This window comes from Apteryx rowi, unplaced genomic scaffold (genome assembly GCF_003343035.1).
Source record: "Apteryx rowi isolate R43461 unplaced genomic scaffold, aptRow1 scaffold_162, whole genome shotgun sequence".
Classification (NCBI taxonomy): Eukaryota; Metazoa; Chordata; class Aves; order Apterygiformes; family Apterygidae; genus Apteryx; species Apteryx rowi.
Genome location: NW_020447886.1, coordinates 936,276 through 955,914, shown reverse-complemented (window position 1 = coordinate 955,914; position 19,639 = coordinate 936,276). Strand labels below are relative to the sequence as shown.

General features: G+C 35.8%; 1 protein-coding gene across 1 annotated transcript in view; it reads left to right on the top strand.

The window, feature by feature from the left end:
- CTNNA3 (catenin alpha 3) overlaps window positions 1-19,639 on the top strand; it is a 584,821-nt gene that overhangs the window by 331,132 nt on the left and 234,050 nt on the right. The window contains exon 9 of the mRNA XM_026059969.1: window positions 3,909-4,061. Coding sequence (XP_025915754.1) covers window positions 3,909-4,061 — 153 coding nt within the window. The remainder of the gene's footprint in view (window positions 1-3,908; window positions 4,062-19,639) is intronic.

Here is a 19,639-nt window from a genome sequence, read left to right as displayed (position 1 = left end):
TTTTCCTCTGGAAAGTGTTTTTGAGAAGTATTTCATCTATTCCCTCCAATTCTGTGTTCATACATGTGGATTGGGTAAGAATTGTTTTAGGAAGAGTTCTTTTTGTGTGTCTTAATTCCTGCTCTGCGAAACATGAAATTCTGAGTTCTGTGCCTGCAGGTATTGCTACAGGGTCTTGGCTATTCTGTCTCTCTGCGCTTTTACTAAAAAATTTTTTTGTTTTATTCTTTCAGCTTTTATAGTACTTAAATAAATAAATAAATCTTAGGATATGTATACTGTATTGTGTACTGTAACTGGTATTACATTAGGCTTTCATAGCAGATTCAGGGCTATAGTGTGCATAACGTACTCTGCAAAATTGGATTGGAAGCCGAAACCTTATGGCGTTATATTTTGAAATCTCGCCAGTGCAGTATACAAAACCATCACAGAAGCACTGGCCCAGTCACTAGCTGGTTATGGGTTATCCCATGGACCCATGTGCAATGTCTTTGTGGACCACTGTGAGTAAGATAAAGGCAGGCTCGTGTCTGGCAGCACTTGAAGGCGAAAGTGGGCATCGCCCGTAAAAGCAGTATTTTCTGGAAGTTCCAAAAATCTCTGGCTTTTCAGATGAGATGATTTGTATTCACTTCAAGAACTTGGGCAGCATTTCTGGGGATTTTAAACTGTTTTGTTTTGATTTGATGTATTATTTCTATTGTGCCAGAGGTGTGCATGTCATTTCTGTGTACAGTTTTATGTAGATCACTACCTCCCTGCTTAGCAAAGCTGTATGAATATTTAGGAAGGAACTGTCTTTTCCTTCCAATTTCTAATTCTCTGACAAATTATCAGAGTCAATTCTTCCCTCCCAGTTGTTTCTCAGTGTACTATGAATAATCTGCACAGATGTTTCTTCTGTGGTTGTTGCACTTTTTTTTTTTTTTGAAATGTTATTCCCAAAGATATTCTAATATTTGTGTGCTGTTTCTTCGTCATGGATAGCATGAACACAAAGGTGATTGCATTCCTGGGATGAGGAGATCCCTCGCTAATAATGAAACTTTTTTCCCAGGAGTTTTGTCAGTGTTGCACGTGAGAAAATAGTTTCCTGTGAGCACAGTTTTCTGTACTCATCAGGATATTGATGTTAATAGTATTACAGCTACAGTATAACAGCTGCTGAGATTTGCTTCTCTACACTCTACTGTTTGTGTAGACAACCTCATGCCCCATGTTTTATAAACAATATGTTTCTGTGTTTTGTTTTGTTTTTCATCCTCTGATATCAAAACAAAAACTCTTCAGATTTCCAATTCTCTAACAGTCTTTTCTAGGGGCAGGAATAAGACCTTGCACCTTAAAAATCAAACACGTTGTCAGACATCACCCTTCCCCTGCTTTCTAGTATCTTTCACTTACAAATATCAGGTATATTTTAATTTTAGCACAATAAATTAATTTCCCTAGTATTGTCTGAGAGTATTTCTGGCGCTGTTCCTCTTTGACTGTTTATGTGTCTACTTATATTGCTACTTAGTTTCTAGCATTTTGCTGTAGAGGTGGCCAGAGCCAGAAGCAGAGGAATGGAAAAAATGATCACTATGATTATGATGAAGAGAAATTGATACCACTTCAGATAATTCGTCTTTTATCTTTTTCCTCTCCTTGTTTCACATTGCATTTCTTCATTCTTTAGTGCTACATGAGTCATCTTTTGAAAATCTCAGCTTCATGTATTCCATAGCAAAACTGAAATAGGAACACATTTCAAACTTGTTTGTATTCTGTAAAGGCACAGCATTATCTTTTTTTTGAAGAAAAGTGTTTCACTTTGTTGAATTGCAGGATAGAGGGTTTCTTAGAATGAAATAATAACGATAATTTATATGTGAAAGGTTAATTAAAGCAAGCAAACCAGTAAAAAGCTATAGCAAAGAATTGTCTGATGGCAGATAAAATTAGGCTGCTGGTTTGAAAATTGGATGCCTCATTCTCACCACAAATGTGAGTGAGGTCATTGCAGTTTCTAGAAGAAGACATTAAGACTGCACAAGTACAGCAGTCTGGGCTTTGCAGAACCCGACAGCATTTCTCTTGGAGATAATGAACCATCAGCCATGGATAAGAAGGTTCCACAGTTTGTTGTTGTTGATTATTATAATTAAATTGGGCAAGTTCAGTACATTTCTCTCCGTACAATGAGCAGTAAGGTAAATGGACACATAATTAATGGAAATTTTTATGTTAATTTTAAGCAGGCAAGTATGTCTGTTTTCTTCAGTTGGACTTTTCCCACATAGAAATACTTAACAGGTAACCTGGCAGGATTGGAGGCTCAATGTATTTTGTTCCTGGTAGTGAAACCTTTTAGTATCTCTTTCTTTTTCATTTTTGAAATTGCAGAATGGATAAAGCTAGGACTGTGAACATGACAGTAAGGGTCCACTTCTGTAGTGGGATCTAAAACTTCTGTCTTTGCAAATTACTCATGAGAACACATGGTGTATCCATCTAGTATATCCTAATGCAATAAGCTACAGCCAGAAGACAAAAACATTCCAAACTTACCTGTACATTTTTGGAAGACTTGTTTGTCCCAAGTGCCTGGTGAGTCAATAGGAGTTGGCTTTAGATGGTGAGGCTATCCAAAAGTTAGTGGTGGAGTTCATATCCAAATCTTGTTTTGAGCATCACAGATTTCTCTACTATTGTTTCTGCTGTGTGTGTTTACTGTCCTCTCTACAAGGTCAGCAGCATCAAAAAGATTTTGTTGGTTTGCATTTTTCTAGCTGTAGGAATGCTTACCTCCATGGAGTTTTCATGTAGGTATTTTGGAGCAAAACACTAAGTGAAAACACTTCCTTTGGTAACAAACCTCTCAGGCCTGTAAGAGTTTAGCAACCTTTTGTGATCTTTTCTGCTCCAGTCAATAACTTATATAAATATTATAAAAAAAAATAATTTCTTCTGCAGTAGAGAATTTAATGAACTTGATAATGTTGGTTACATGGCATATGAAGTTTTGTTTGGTGCCTTTTCTGCAGTGTTCTAGGATTAGAACAAACAATTTTCATATGTAGGTTTAGAACATGGAAAATATCCTCTAAGTGGAGTAATTTCCCAATGATCAGTTATAAGCTTACATTAAACCTAATTTAAGAGAGCTAATTGTAGCAGAATGTTACACTACTTTAATAATTTAAGCAAGAAGTTAAAGAACAATTAATGCAAATGGAGAAAATTGAACATCAGACTCATTTATTATTCTCCTTGCTCTATTAATCTATTATCAGATGGCATAATCAGTAATCTCATTGGTGTAATTACCATGAAGGCTACCATTTAGCTAATCAAAATGTATCATTGGTTTCTCCAACATGATAGAAAACATTTGGGTAATTTTGCAATTATGAAAACATGCGATGTAGAGTATTTTGTATATGAGTATAAACATTATTTAATAGCCTTCTCCCTTGGCATCTGAACTTCAAGAGAAGATGCCTGAGAGACAGAACTAGGTTTGGCCTAATAGTAATTTTTCATATGGGGAAATCACTTAAGTAGTCCATTCTATTTATCAAAGAACATGAATATTTGTCTGGCTCCTTTGATTGTCTAATACATGTTTTAAGTGTCTTATATATCTGTATACACACTCACACACATGAACATGCATATTTAGGTAGTGGTATATTAAAACTGTCCCTAAAATTAAATTCAGTTTTCTGTAAAATAGATAAATTGTAGCTCCAGTAAGTTTCAGTCACATCCTGCAAATGATGCAAGAATACAGTGTGTACATGGTTATGTTATAAAATACCAATAGATGATAATTTCAATGATCTTTATCATGAAAAATAAGTATATTCTACAATACATAGTCCAATTAGCTGATACTAATATAATGCTTTCTTTTACAGCTTCGTAAAGCCATTATAGATCACATCTCAGACTCCTTCTTGGATACCACTGTTCCGCTTTTAGTTCTCATTGAAGCTGCTAAAAATGGAAGAGAAAAAGAAATAAAGGAATATGCTGCTATATTTCGAGAACACACCAGCAGGCTTGTGGAGGTATGTTTGGTGGAGTTGCACTTTTATTGAATGTGTGGTATAAATAACATCCCACTGTACATTTCCTTTGCTTTCTGACATGGTAAAAGAATTAAGTTTGGCATTTCAGCAAAGAATACATTAATGGCCTAATTAAATAGTAAACATACTCCATTTTTATATAGCAGTTAGCAATGACAGAGGGTTTTGTGGTAGGGGCATTTATATAGTACTTTATTGCATAGAAATTAGGTGGGTGGGGGCCAAGTTCTGCTCTGAAGGATTAGCGTAAGCCTCTCCACAGAGATGCTCCGTGGATCTTGATCAAACGCATGCCGCTAAGGAGCAGGAGCTCAAAGTTCAGAATGCTACTACTGGCACTGTTTGATGCACCATATCAGTATTAGTTGTTTGCCGGCTTCCTCGACTTTGAAAGCTTCTAGCTTGCAGAGTAATACGCTGTAGAGGAACTGCTGCTGTGACACTGTTTAAAGCCATGAATCCTCTACGGGAATTCTGAATCCCAGAGTTCTAGAAATACAGGTCCTTCGGAGGCCAAAGGCATACTGACGTGTATGCCAAATAAATTTATTTGCATACATTGTATAATCGTTATTTCTCAAGGATATTCTTTCTTATTACTCAGTAATGCAAAAATGGAATTTCTTGAGGATGTTTAGAGTTTGATGGACCATCAATCCTGTAAATGTGAATAAATACTCACTGATTTAAACAGGGTCATTCACACTGGAGCTTGAAACTCTACTGGAATGCCAGAGTTATTCACAGCAATATTATCGCATGCGTTTGTAAGGAATGCATTGCTAATTTTTGTTTCTTTTTAAAGCCTTTAATGCTTTTGTGTGCAACGGCAGTAATGCAAAATGGCAAAAATCGATGATTTCACTCTGTGGCTGAAAACTGTTTGTCTCAGAATGAAATTGTTAATCTTGAGTGATCTACAGATAAYGAAAGATAAATAGATAAACAGATGGCTAAAGTAGAAGTACGGTATTGCATTTATGTTTCTCTTTATGCTCCTGTAGTTACAGAATAATACTAGTTATTATTCTCTAATTTACAAGAGTGTCTCATTTTGACTGTGCTGCAAAATCATATGGAAACTACAACACAAAGCCAAAGTTTAATAAAAGTGATTTCAGATTTTTATTACTGAGACTAAAACAGCCTGAAGTGGCTTGATTTTCAGAAAGGATAGTTGATCTCTGAAGATCAGATAAATTTACTGTGTTTGGGTTTGAGCCCAGATCAGCTGACATACCCAAGTCATCAATCAATTTACAAAATGTAGACCTAAGAATCCAATATTGATTTTCCTTTATAGTCTGGACATCAGTGTGGGTTTGTGCTTAAGGGAATGATGGCTGCAGAGGTACACTGCCTAAAAAAATCTACAAGGATGGGTAGCAGCTGTCTGTGGACATAAGAGTGCCCAGAAGATAGCTGTCCTTAGTGATGCAGGAAAAATTATAGTGAAGTTTCCGCAATTCCACCGTATTTGCTACCTATTAAAAAAAAAAAAAAAGGTCTGGAAAAAAAAGTCTGAAAAATTTAGAGATTGCTTCCAGTCACTTCGCTGAATGATTAACTTCAAAGCTCTTTGCTTTCTCCCTAAACTTATTACTTCAGTGTATTAAGCAGAGTAGACTAAGAAAGAAAATATGTGTATAGTTCATGAATATAAATACTAGTGGTGACCCATTTATCCAGACTGTTTTGAGGACATCAGACATGTTTAGTTGTGATCATGTTTATATTTATGGCGTTACGTATGCTGCCTACAGTGAAGAGCGCATACTTTTTAACATGTTTTAAGTAACTTGCGTTTCAGAGAGACTGCACACAGGGCCATCTCCTATTGTAGAATTAATTGTTCCAAATTATCAATTTAGTGGTGCTTATATAATATGCTGCTATTGAAAATGAACATAAAATAAAATGGAAGTCATCTTCTGACCCACTAGAACTGAAGCATCTTATTTAAAATTTGCTTACATTGGTTAAAGTACTTAATGCTATTTCTAATCAAGAGCTTGATTGATGATATTCAGAAGCTAGCAACTACTAGCCTATCAGAAGTAAAACAAAACAGAAATGAAAAAATGCTAACAGCTAAGTAAGTGACCACAAAAGGATGTTTTACATACAAACAGATTGATCTGATTTTTAAGAAAAGAACAGTCATTTCCAACAGCATTAGCTAAGAAAAAGACAGAAGAATTACAGCAACTGTTTTGTGGAAAGAAGAATAACAATTCAATTGATATAAATGGAATAGCATTTAAATACATTAAAGGTGCAAGTTGGAAGCATGTTTTGGTTTTGAGTGCCTTAAAAGCCTTTAAGCTGAAAATGCATGTATTTTTTAAATTGGCAGTAATAGGGCACTGCACGGTTGCTTTAATTTGTTAAAGAATAAAACAGGTAGGTAGATTTAGCTCTCTGTATTCCTGGTTTTCACCAATGTAACCCAATTCAGTAGTGGCAAACCTATATGCAGCTTGGTTTCCAGTTGAAAATGGTGCTCAGAATAATTGATATTCCATAGGAATCAGAAATATCTAAAAGTGCTCCAAAAGGGGGGAGCCTGGTCCTGCAAAGAGGACAGGTTAGATAAGAAAAGAGATGAATTGGTTTAGAGTTCCTGCTACTTCTGTTATCTGTTTATTTATCACAGAACTTCTTTTCTTTGGTGAAACTTCTAATGTATAAACATCTCCTGTCCTCTTTGGGACAGCTGACCAGCCTTTTGCCAGGGATATACTTCACAACATGGTGTCAAGTTTGCTATCTGTAAGATTTTGAGTTGGATGACAGGTTAATTCAAGATCCTATACAGAATTTCCAAAGTTTGTGTGAAAATAATCATGCTGCTTCTCATTTGATAGGAGAGTTCTTAAATGGTAGTTGCAATTTCCATGTTGGCAGGAGAGGCTTCACATTCTTGTCTGTATTTTTTTCCTTTGTTATTTACAGTTCATTGTTATAAAACCAAGCAAACAAAGGTCCTTACAACTGACAGGTCACGAAATTTTTTTTTCCAGCTTTTCCAAAGCTGGAAAGCTAGTCAAGTACATCATTGCAGAATTGTGCTTGATCTTCTCTGCAAATGAGAATAACAAGTCAAATATTGAAGTTCAAGATTGTGGGTAGAAATGCCTGGCTATGGAATACTAACAGAAATCATAGTTTAATATAAAATATTTTAAAAGCTAAACACTAACAAAAATTTGTTGCAAAAAAATGACGTAAGACAGTAACTAGTGAAGGCTGGTAGGTGAGGTAGATGAAACACCAGACAATGTAAATACGAAGGTAGTTTTACTCTCTACATGTATTTATCACAAATATGCCAACTTCACATCCAAGGAGTACAGATGTGAGCACTGAATGTTACATCAAAGGGCAGTTACGCAAGCCAGCCAGCACATATTGTTAAATACAAAATATCTTATTTATCAGAAGAAAAAAGCTTTTTCTTTTGTCAGTTGCGAATAGACTTTATGAAACATAGGACATAGTGAAGCTGCTTGCAAGTATTGAGACCCAAAAGCTAGCTCAGATGCTGGCCGTCCCTAGCACGCAGGAACTGCCTTCTCTCTTGGATGACAAAAGCTAAGAAAAAACATTTACATTCTCACTGTCCTTTGTTTCTGAATATAAAACAGAATAGGCATAGATCTGAGCCCACGTAAGCCTTTGGCATCCATAACATTCTGCCATAAAGAATTTCACAGCTTGGCTATGTGTTGGGTAAAGTAGTATCTGTGAAACTCCCACTGGATCATTTCACTTGCTGCCCCTAAAGGCTTGTATTGGAAGAGAAAAGGGACACGAGTCCCTGTTGTCCTCTGTGCCACTCATATTGCTCTGTTGTATCCTCCTTCACTGGTCTGTTTTCCAGATTGAAAAGCTGGTCTTTTAATTGTTCCTCGTTTGGAAGCCATGCAAGGACCTCGCTGCCTTCTCTGTACCTTTTCCAGCTCTTCTATATTGTTCATGGGGTGGTAGGTCAGAACTGTGTATGCTACTGAAGATATAGGGAAATTATGGATGTACAGAATGCCTTCATGATGTTCTCTGTTTCCATATCTATTTAATTCCTAAGAATTTCTATTTCTGTTCTCAGATCACTGATGGGCACTTATCTGCAACTTTCATTGAACTTTTTATCATAATCCCCAAATCTTATTCCTCAGAAGTACTAGTCTCCTGAGAGTCCATCATATACATGTAATACTAGATTATTTTTTCCCAAATAACTCATTTCACACTTATCTAGACTGAATTTCATCTTCTGTGTTATCATCAGTCATCTAGTATCCTGAYGTCCTTCTGCAAATCTTCACAGTTCGTTCTTTTGCTTACTCCTCTGGATAACCTGGTAATAGATGCAGCAAAAAGCTTAATAAAAAGTTAATGCAGACACTGTGACTACAAGGAAACATCTGGCTCACAGCTATCTCCCAGCTTCCTGCTCATTTGTTCTGGGGGTTGAAAAAAGAGATGCTAACCTGTCTGTTTCAGCTGCGAATTACTGGCTCCTTAGCCATTCTGATTGTTAGTAAAGCCCCTGGTTTTCTTCCCTGTCCTGTTCTTGGATGAGTAGCGGGATCCACATCCCTGGATCTCTGTACTGGACACGCAGTACAATTAACAATCAAGCCCTTCATTGGCAACCTCGGAGGGGGCGTTCTTCAGTTGCTTCAGCGTATGGAAACAGGTCTGCTGATTTCTGATTGCTCTTTTAAAAGATATTTATAGCATAAGACAGCTATTTCCTTTTTATCCTATAATTTTTTGCTCTTAAAGATACGTACTGTGAAATCAGCTGTATGATACTGTTTGCCAAAGATTAATTATCTCCAAACTGAGGAAACAGCATTAAAAAAATGCAGATTTTCCTTGATCCAGTCTAGATGTCAGTTTAAGTCTCGTCTTTAAAAATCAGTGTTTCAGCTCTGTACTGTAGTACGCTGTTCCAGCTGAACATGTTCAGAGGCTTCAGAACAACATTGTTCAGCTGGGGTGATAATGCTAGTGTTGCACCAATAATTAATTTGATAACATCAGTTCAAAAACAGACAGGACAACAGGTGTTGTTGTGTGGACAAAGGACAATACTGTGTTCTCAAAATCGTCAGTGAGCGCTAATTTGAATCAGCATTGTTTTATTTTGTATTCTAATATGTACTTTGTAAATGCTAATATATACTTTGTTATTCTATGATTCTGTGTCAGTCGTAAATGTTGCTTTATTGCCATATTGATAAAATCAGTTTCATTTTCTTTTGATAGTTAATTTGCTTGCAGAAATTTGCAAATTAAATTTCTGAATCTAGATCAAAGGCTTAACATACTTGTTCATTCAAATCTCCAGTCCCCCAAATTGGATTTTAGTATGCAGCCATCATGTCCATTGGTGAAAGATAATGCAATGATTTGGGTATTACAGGATTGGGATGTAACTCCATTTTAAGTAAAACAAACCACTGATATTTATGTTATTTCCAATTTAAGCATTCACTTGTCAGTTCAGGTTAAAACAAGTAATAAAAAAGACCCCCTCCTGCCCCAGTATACACCAGTATTAGTTCATTTGTTGTCTGGTTTGTTTTTTTTCTAAGTTGAAAAAGTCCATTAGGTATTCTGAGACTGATAAAGTGTATTGGTCTTTTTTCAATATAAAACCTTATTTATGCCATTTACTTTTATCCCAAGAGAAAAAATTCCCAAGGATGATTTATCCTGCTTATATGAAGTGCCTGTCTGTCTCCTTTGACTGAATGACTATTTTAGACTGGATGTCTAATTTCCAAATAGCTTAAGTGAGGTGATGAGTATTTGTCTCTTTTGAAACATTATGTTACATTTTCTTGTGCTCCATATGGCCGTTTTAATTAGTTACTCTTCAGGGCATTTTTTTTTGTATCTGTTTTTCAAAAACTGAAGATGTCTGAACAGTAGGTTATCATATAATTTGGTATATAAATACAATAGACTGAGTTTGACATTATAAAAACAGAGGTTCATCGTCTCAGAATGATTTCTCCAAAAGTGAATTTGATATGGAAATTAGAAGTCCTACTTGAAATATCAAGAGAGATTTTCTGTGGTTTCTATTTTAATCTGAACAAGACAACTCTTCTCAAATAGAAACAATAGGTCTTGAGAAAGAACATACTTTTTCTTCCTCTTTGAATGTGAAATGTTAATTGAGCTAAGCTTAATTGCCTGCTATACTGTCTCAGTGCTCATCGTGTAATTTAAGAAACAAACAGTATCCTCACAGGCCAGTGACCTTTGTAAATCAGCTTGAAGATTCGYATCTCTTATGAACATCTTTCTTCTGAAATAGCATTTGGAAGTTACAGTCTTTCTCTTGAAAACCAATTTAAGATATAAGAATAAAATATAGATCCATTTTTCTTCTGGAAGTATGTACATAAATTTAGTGATGTGTAAAACATCACTGAAAGGAAAAGACTGAACACCACACCAGACCTGGTGTGATGAGGTCTTCAAAGGTCATAGCAACTACAGACAATACTTTCTTCCGTGTTTCCTCACTGTATCTCTCACCTGAGAKGATTCGCTGCTCCCCGCTTATGCAGGGACACTGGGGACATCAGCGACGCTTACCAGGAATGTTAGCTGGTGCTTTGTGGACAGCGCTAGTATCTGATAAGCCTAAACGCTGCAAAGTATTTGTGGTACCTCAGTCAACATCTTTAGCAATATTATAGCCACACAATAATTGCTCAAAACAGAATCCCTTAACTGTAAATGTGGATAGTATTTTCAAATATATGAAGGAAATTAAACAGTCCTAGTTAGGAGGTTAAAAAAAAAAAAGTTTTTAAATTGCCCACTTGGCTATTACAGTGAACATTTTCCATATATGAAATGGATGCTCAGCAGCTGAAGTATTTTCACAAGTACAAAAGCTTATATAAAACATTCTTCAGAGTGGAAGTTATTCTATTCCTTATATTCCTTATATACTATATCCAATATTCATACATCTGAACTATGATTTTGTGACACTGAAAAACTAGGCTATATTGTAGAATGAGAAAACAATCAGATTTTTGTTAAGATTCTATCTATATCCTATGTCTTTGGGAGCTTTGGTTAAAATAAATTTCAACATGAGACATTTCAGTTAGAAAATATGTTTTATTAATCGGAATTGCTTACTGTAATGCAATTTTGATATTTTCATTTTTTCAATTTTTGATTCTTCAATTTTTTTGCATTTCAAAAAATGAAAATTAACTGGTTTGAGATCTCACACATTTAGGTTTTACTTTGAAATGTCTTTTCATTTAAATATTATAATGAAATTGCAAATCTGATTGAAATATTTGATTATATGGGAACATTTTCAAACAACCTTGTATTCAAAAAAATTTCTAAATTAGCTCTGTACTGAATCTGATTAAAAACACTATTTAAAGTTATGAAAACTACCACAAAACAGTTATGAAAACCCTTAGGGGCCTTGGTTGTACCTTCTTTGTAACTTGCCTTTTTTTTTAATGGATGTACATTGTGGCCCTTGTTTCACTCCTGCTTAAGATCAACCCAAGTTCTGATATTGAGAGAGAAGAAGGAAGTTTGTAAAAGTGAAAAGATAGGTAAAAGGGAAGACTGAAAGTTCACATCTAAACCAGGAAAAAGCAGATCTTTTGTAACTAGAAATTTCTTGTTTGGGAAAGCTGACAGGCTGCTCTCCTGAGCTCATCTATCAAAGAGATGCAATGCTTTCTGAGAGAAGGAATGATAGGCTGGGTGAACCTGAGATTAAAAAAGGAGTTTGATAGGAGCAGGGAAGAATCCTCTGGTTATCTCTTCTTTGGGTACGCATGCAGATCTCCCACTGCAGTGTGCAAAGGTCAGCTGTACCAAGCTAAGCCTCAGCAGTTCGATAGTGAAAGTGGAGGCGATGGTGAGGGGAACCTTGTGTTCCTTATTTCTTTTCTTTCAGTACACCAGCATCTCATATTCTCTTTAGTTTGATCTAATAACACTGACTTCAAATCTACTACTCTGATGCATGAACTGGAGGGTTTAGCCTATTGCCTAATTCTTGCCCTTGTCTTCCGGTCTTGACTGTGTTCCAGTGTTTCTGTATGAGAAGAAATGCTGGTTTCTAGGAACTGGGATTTCTAGAGTGAAACCTCCTACCGATAATGGAGGAGTGACAGACAGCATGTATATTTAAGTGTATCAGTGTTGTAATGTATTGATTTACAATAGCAGATTCATGCAGCATACTGTAGTGTTGTTGAAAAACAGGTTCATCATTTAATCTAAGAATTTCCAGCACATGAAATCTAGCACATCTATTTTTAAATGAAGTTACAAGACCTAAAGGAGAAAAATCTTTAGTTACAAAAATGAACACAGAAATAAATTGTTTTGTCACTATTTAGTTGAACAAGATACAGGATGCATAGAAGCATAAATTATACAAATACTGACAGGATCTTAAATAATAAACTTATAAAATTATATAATACATAAATATAATAATATATAATAAAATATATAATATAAAATATAAAATAAAATAACTTGCTTGCTCTCGGTTCTTTAGCTACTTCTAAAACTAGCTTCTAAAAACATGAGACTGATGTCCTGCCTGTGGTGGGAGAACTTTGCTTCACAGCTTATAATTTGGGTCCAAGCATTCCTTAGTTAGTAGAGGGCCCTTAGCTCCTTATCTGGGGAAGTTGGTTGTCCTTGCCTCTGGGTATCTAAGCAAAATGATAAGGATAAACTTAAACTACCTTCCATAACTACTATACTTACTTAAACTACCTTCACGGGAGAGGTGATAGCTTTTGGCCGCTCTAACATGATCTAACCATTCTGTGTAGAATGGCTACAGTCTGGGACTAGTACTTTTTTTTTTTTTTTAAGTATAAATAGCTTTTTAGTTTGTTGATTTATGGCCTTTCTACTTACCCAATACCTGCACCCAGAAAATTTCTTTGACATAATATGAGCCAAATTCATGGAAGTGCTCATCCTTCACTGAAATGGAGTCCTTCAAAGATGGTGCTTATTTCATTTGTGTTTCAATAGCACTGTAGAAATTCCAAGGACTATCAGGGTCCCTAGATTTGGGGAAACAGATGAGACATAAACTGGAGAATGAGATAGAAAGCAAAAATTAATCTGTCATGTGGATAAGTGACAGAGCCTGGAATAAAAAAGAAATAAATGAATTTAGCTAACTCAAAATCAGTCACCATTAAACTCAGTTAACAATGTCCATGTAAGAATTTATCTGAATTATTTTTTTCTATTTAGAAAACCATTAATTGCTGCAATTTCCATCTGGAAGTGAGGTTTGCTATATTTATATATATATGTTACACCAAGAAGCATGTTATTTTTCACTCAATGCTATTAGAATGCCATTTCAGCAAACAATACAGAAGGACTTACATATGGTACAAGTGAAATGTTTTCTGGGTTAACATATTAATCAAAGTATTTGCAAAACTCAGCAGAGTTGAAACAATAATAAGTATTTAGCAATGAAAATTGATCTGTATTGACAACACTTTAATAAGGAAGACTACAAGACGATGCTCTTTTCTTCCTTTCTTTTCAGCAAAACACAGGACCACTGGCTCTTGCACTAATGCTTTCTGTGTCTGTCTCTAGTGGAAAACTCTCCTGCCGAAAGTCAGTTTCATCCTTGAATCTGAAACGTAATCATGATAAGTTGCTTTTCATTTTCTATACAAATATTACCTATTTCTCTTCAAATAGAAAGTGAAAATTATCACTACTTCCATCTATTTTATGAACATACGTATAAGAGATGATAGCTCTTATTTACCACTTTGTATGTCCTATTTTGTATGGAATTTGCCACATCTTTTTATGTCAAATTTTGTATGTACTGATCCAGAAAAATTGGTTGAGAGCAACTCACCATAGGTCTGAAAGAAGCAGGCAAAAGAAAATTCATCACACCTTTGTGCTTTCCTGAGCCCAACCTACAAGATGCAACTTTCAGGCAACCTGTGATGGCTAATATTTTAATCTCTGAGCATCCAATAGGTAAGGATTTTTTTTTCCAGCTCTTTTATGCAGAATTAAGAAGCATGGGAAAAAACTTACTGAATTCTGAAAACCAACCAAAAACCAGACATGCAGTCCAGAGTAACACTTACATAGTTTCCTGGCAGATAGCAGCCCGATCTGAAATGGAATTTAACAGTCCATTAATGAATTTGCTTTACATATTAAAAGCATAGCCTCACAAAGTGCTGGCTTTGTGAGTACTTGATGTCTTTCTACCCCCTTCAAAGATAATTGGGAATGGAGTATTCTCAGCACTGCAGGATCACCCGTCTCTATGGTATATCATCCCAGACTGGTCAACACTAAACACAAATAAATTTTAATGTTTAATTAATAGTACTTTAGTTTGATTTCACTGAGTATTAAAAAACAAAACAACTTCTGTCTGTGCAAAAACTCCCCAACAACTGCATCTGTAGGTCAAACTGACAGATTACTGTAACATCTTTGTTAACTTTCAGGATACCAGAGAGGGCAAAATTTTTTATCCTTCTTGTTCAGAGCATAATAAAAAGTCAAGAAACACTAATCATGTTATGTACAAATTTTTAGTTTCAGACCGTTCAATGATAGGAAATTACATCCCTAGACAGAAGATACAAGCCTCGGGCTTGTCAGTTTTTTCATGGCACTTCTTGTAGTTACTATTCTTCTTTTACCTATAATATGCTTTCAGTTGCATCGTGTGTGCCAGTGTAGCAAATAAAGACTCTAAGTTTAAGAGCGTATCATGGTGCCATTTTTGCATTACAGTTTAACATCTATTACTCGTGTACATAGCCACACATGGCAGCTGTTGTTGGAATGCAGGATCCTGTTGTACAGTGAGGCCTGCAGATACAAAACTGAAGTGTGATCTTCTGCTTGAGRGAGCATAATATCCAAGTATGAAACAGGAAGCAGTTAGTATATACCAATCATTAGTGCACAGAAAAAATGAAAGAATATTGGTCAGCAATTTGGGAATAAAACATACCTGTCAGCAGACTAGGTCATCATTATTTGTAAGACAAGCACTTTTAAGCACAAGCAATATTTATGAATGAGAAGTGGTTGTTATCACACTACCACACTAATGTCTGGAATCAGTCTATCCTTGACTTCCAGATACATACATTTCTAAAATCACTTCCCCATGTGCTAACATCTAACTTGACAGTTAGCTCTCCTCTCTTATGACAGACGCTTTTTTTTTTCCCAGAATCATTTTCAGCTAGTTTACATAGCGCTTTATTTTTGAGAGGAAAACTACTTTGCTAATTTTTAGGCATTCTTGGTATGACTGTGTGATTCAGAATTCCCTTTCAGCGCTCCCTGGTTTTTGTCTGACTTGATCACTTTAAAGAGGGACCCATGTACAGCCTGCCTGCCTGCTAAGGCAGGATTTAGTTAACAGCGCATGCATAAGGCTCCTTTCTTATAGGTTCTTCACTGCTGCAGTTCAATTATATCCAAAGATCTTAACTGGACATGCACACTGATGTATTTTAGCAATCCAGTTGCTGACATTGTTTGCTAATTTTAGTAAATCTGTGATTAGATAGATCTGTAGCAAGCACTACCAATCYAATTAAAACAAAACAAAACAAAAACACACTTCCCAGTTTTACCCTTTTCTTCCCGTATCAGCTCGAGTTCTTTTCTGTGCTGAAGGCTCTGCGAATCTTTCAGCAAACTGACCTGTCAATAAACACCCAGGCAGCCTCACCAGTGTACCTGCAAATGCTGCAGTGGCAGTTTTTGTTCTGCTTGGTTGTTTGTTTGCAGACAGCATACAAAGGGGAAGCCTAAGGATGATAATGGCATTTGTGGGGGTATGTGGAACTACCGCTAAAGTGAGAGGCAGCATAGGAAAAATGCACAAAGGTCCTTGCTTTAAATTCTAATAAGAGAAGCCTGGCAACAGTAATTGAGACATGGCAGGCAGATGGAAGGAGGCCTTTAAAGACAAGTAACTTGTTCATGCTGTATGGGAGCTGGTAGAAGGAAGCTTAATGGAGTGCTAATATGGACAAAACAGGGATTTAAGAAAATTAATTGAATTAAGTTAGTCAGTGGCTTAAAGTCAAGCATGCGCTTCTAAGTGTATGTAAAGTTTAAGAATTTGAACCTTACCATTTTGGACCTCACTGAATTCCAGCACCTTGCAGCAAGTCTTGAATTTGTAATATGAGAATTTTTGCCCCTTGACATAATTAATCAAGGAAGGCCCAACTTTCCTATTACTGATTGAGCTTCAGGTGATAAATGGTGACATTTTCATTAATCCTCTTAATCACAGTCTTTATTGCAGAAGTGTGAGGTAAGGGAACAAAACAACCAGAAGATTTATCAGATTTTCTATGTCTGAGGGGCATACTTCAACAGCTGGAAATATCACCCACCTAGTACTGTGAGGCAGGATGTGCGACAAGTTTATGGGCTCCGAAAGGCAATTGTCTTGGTTGAACATGGACTCTTCATCATTATAAACCTGGTTAGCATTTTAGCTGGTACAGTAAGGACAGCTGGCACAGAATTGCAGGAATGCATGGCAGTGACTTGCTTCTTGGGTTGCTGCAGAAACCAGATCTAGAAGTTTCTCCGATTGTTATAAATTGTGATGATAATTGTGATTCCACCTTATGTCTCCGTAAGTGTCATAGGTTTGATTCAGTATTGATTTGTGATGAGCCAGTATCCTGTAACAGAGTAATTCTGAAGGTACAAAAAGGCACAAGTCAGCTGGGTGTTAACATAAATTTATTAAAACTTATGCTTCTTAACTACCAAATACCTGTTTTTGTGTGTGTACTGATGTGTTATAAAGATACAATACTTTCCCTTGCTGTATTGTTAGAGCCCTTCTTTTCAAGGATTTCTCTTTCTTGCAGCTCTTTTTTACATAGATGCTGTGATATCTGGTGAAGGATGAGGTTTATGCTGCTCAGTGGAGGTGCTATTGAATTTTCTTTCTTCTCTAAATGCCTCTTCATGCAAATTGTCAGAATTGACTCTATTAGGGGCCATTATCCTTCGCTCAAAGGATCTAACCCCCATTGCATCAAATTGGCCAAAGGGATCTCAAGTTCTTGAGGACAGACAAATATATATATTTGTGTGTGTATATATGTATATTTTTCCATATGTTTGTATGAATATATATACACACACATACACACACATATGTATGTAGGTATAGAGAATATGTTTGCATTAATCTCACCTCTTTTGGAAACCAGATTTCTAGACTGTAACATTAGGTTGTGTCGTTAAGTTATTATACTGTAAGCTAAGAGAACTCAATACTATTTCTAGAGCATCTGGTAACATTTTTGTTTGCTTAATTTAATCACTTTTCTAGTAATCATCTTTTTGAGTATTTTACTACTGCTCTTGAACTAGTATTTTTTTGCCCCACTGCCAGGGTGGTGCTTTTTTTATAAGACTGTATTTAATAACTTGAATTCTTGAATGCATTGAAATAACTGAGGGATGTTTCTTCTGAAATTTAGTTTGTGCAGAACACTTATAGAAGCTAATACTCTGCTTTTGAGGCAAGAAAAGAAAATGTAGGACAGAATGCTTTCATAGTAGAGACTTAACAGCATAAATAAAATTAGAAGAAGCAGTGGCTGAACTCTCCTTAGAGAGGCAAACAGCCTGCAATGGGGAGCCATGGCCTAGAATTTCTGATCATGAGGAAGGGAAATAATCATCGAGTAACAGAAGTTGGATGTTTTTCTTCTTCATAACTTGGCTGAGACAAAAGGAACATAGTTAGGTATTTCCTTCTTGTAGAGAATAATTCTTCCTCTACAAAAGCTCTTCAAAACAAACCAAACAACAAACTGAAAAAATACACGTTAATGGGAACATAGTTATTTCTGAGGGGATCACATTTCTTACATTTTAACATCATTATATTACACATTTTTGTAAGAAATGTTTCCCTAACCTTCAAAATATTGACCACATGTCAAATTTCTAAAATTTTATCCTTTTGAAAAACAGACTGGTGTTGCTAGCTACCAGGAGCCTCCTTGCTAAACTTGGTAAGATAGAGAAATGTTTTCTCTTAATGAACTGTCTTCAGTCACAGAAGTACCAACTCTTTTTTTACTGAGTCTGGTAAAGGGACAGTAGTTGCAATATCCTGTGTACTTTTGTAATGGGAAGTTCAGATCACTGTTCTGAGTTTTAGCTTAATTAGCATGTACCCTATCAGCCCTTTATTAGGAATCATTTAAAAATTATAATTCTAGATTTCCTTACTCTGTTTCATTTGAAATGTATTAGTGATCTATGTGTCTCTCACTCATTCCTTATTGGATGGATGTCTACTGTGCGTTAGGATTAGTTTTCACGTGTGTCAATTTACAGTTATTAATTTCACACGTGTCTATTTTTCAGTTATTAACAGCGAATTCATTTGCCTTTTTTCTAGGCCAGTATTCAGTAAACAAGATAGAGCTAACAGGAATTTTGTCAGTGAATTTAGCAGGATCACAGTCTTACCTTTAAGCGCATAAATGGAATTCAAAGTGTAAGCACATACTTAAACACTTTTTTGGATGTCTCAGAGTGCATAGCAATCTGCAGTTTGGAGATCTGGATGATTTCGTATGTAAGTTTAGGTTGCAAGATTCATAGATGGTTTTCGTGTTCTCCTTWATGATCAGTTTTACTTTTCCTCGAACAGAGATTACATTATGAGAAAATTCTTATGAAATGTTTTATAAACCTTTAAACTCAATTAACACGAAATAAAGACTTCCAGTGACATAGAAACATTTTACGCTGTTGCAACACTTACTCCAGGTGAACTACATTAGCTCAGAGACCACCTCCAGCTCCGCTGCGATTGGCACTCTTTGGCTGTAGAGGGCCTTTCGCAGCAGCTGCAGGGAAGCAGCTCGTGTCACCATTCACGCAGAAAAGAAGGAAAACTAATAAAAGTGAGTGAAATTACTTAGATATTTGCTTAAGGGATAAAGGAAAAGTAAAAATGAATGAGGATTAATTATATTTTTACAAGATACTCTAAGTGTAGCTTAGAGTGAATGCGTAAGAATTTACTGTAATTTTCTGTGTGCCTGTGGCACAGATCAGATTTGTAACATCTTTTGCTTTATAGACAGCTTAGTTATCTAGCATACATATATGCATGTGCTTCATTATGAATGAATTATGGATTGTTTTCTAATCACTGCAAAGGCAATTGGTGTATTTCATAAATAGCTTCCTGAGCATGTTTATGGCTTGAAATTTCACTTTAAWATTTCAATTCAGTTTAGAAGTTTTTTTGAACAGACATAGTGTATTATACCCAGACCGCATGCATGTCTAATAATAGGCAATCATGATTCAGTGGGAAAAACTAAATTAGAGAAAACAAAACCACTGCCAGTAAGAAATCGGGGTACTAAAAAGCAGCTGTGCAAAAAGATACTTTAAGACGAAAAGGCTCTTTTAAGTTTTCCACACATCGG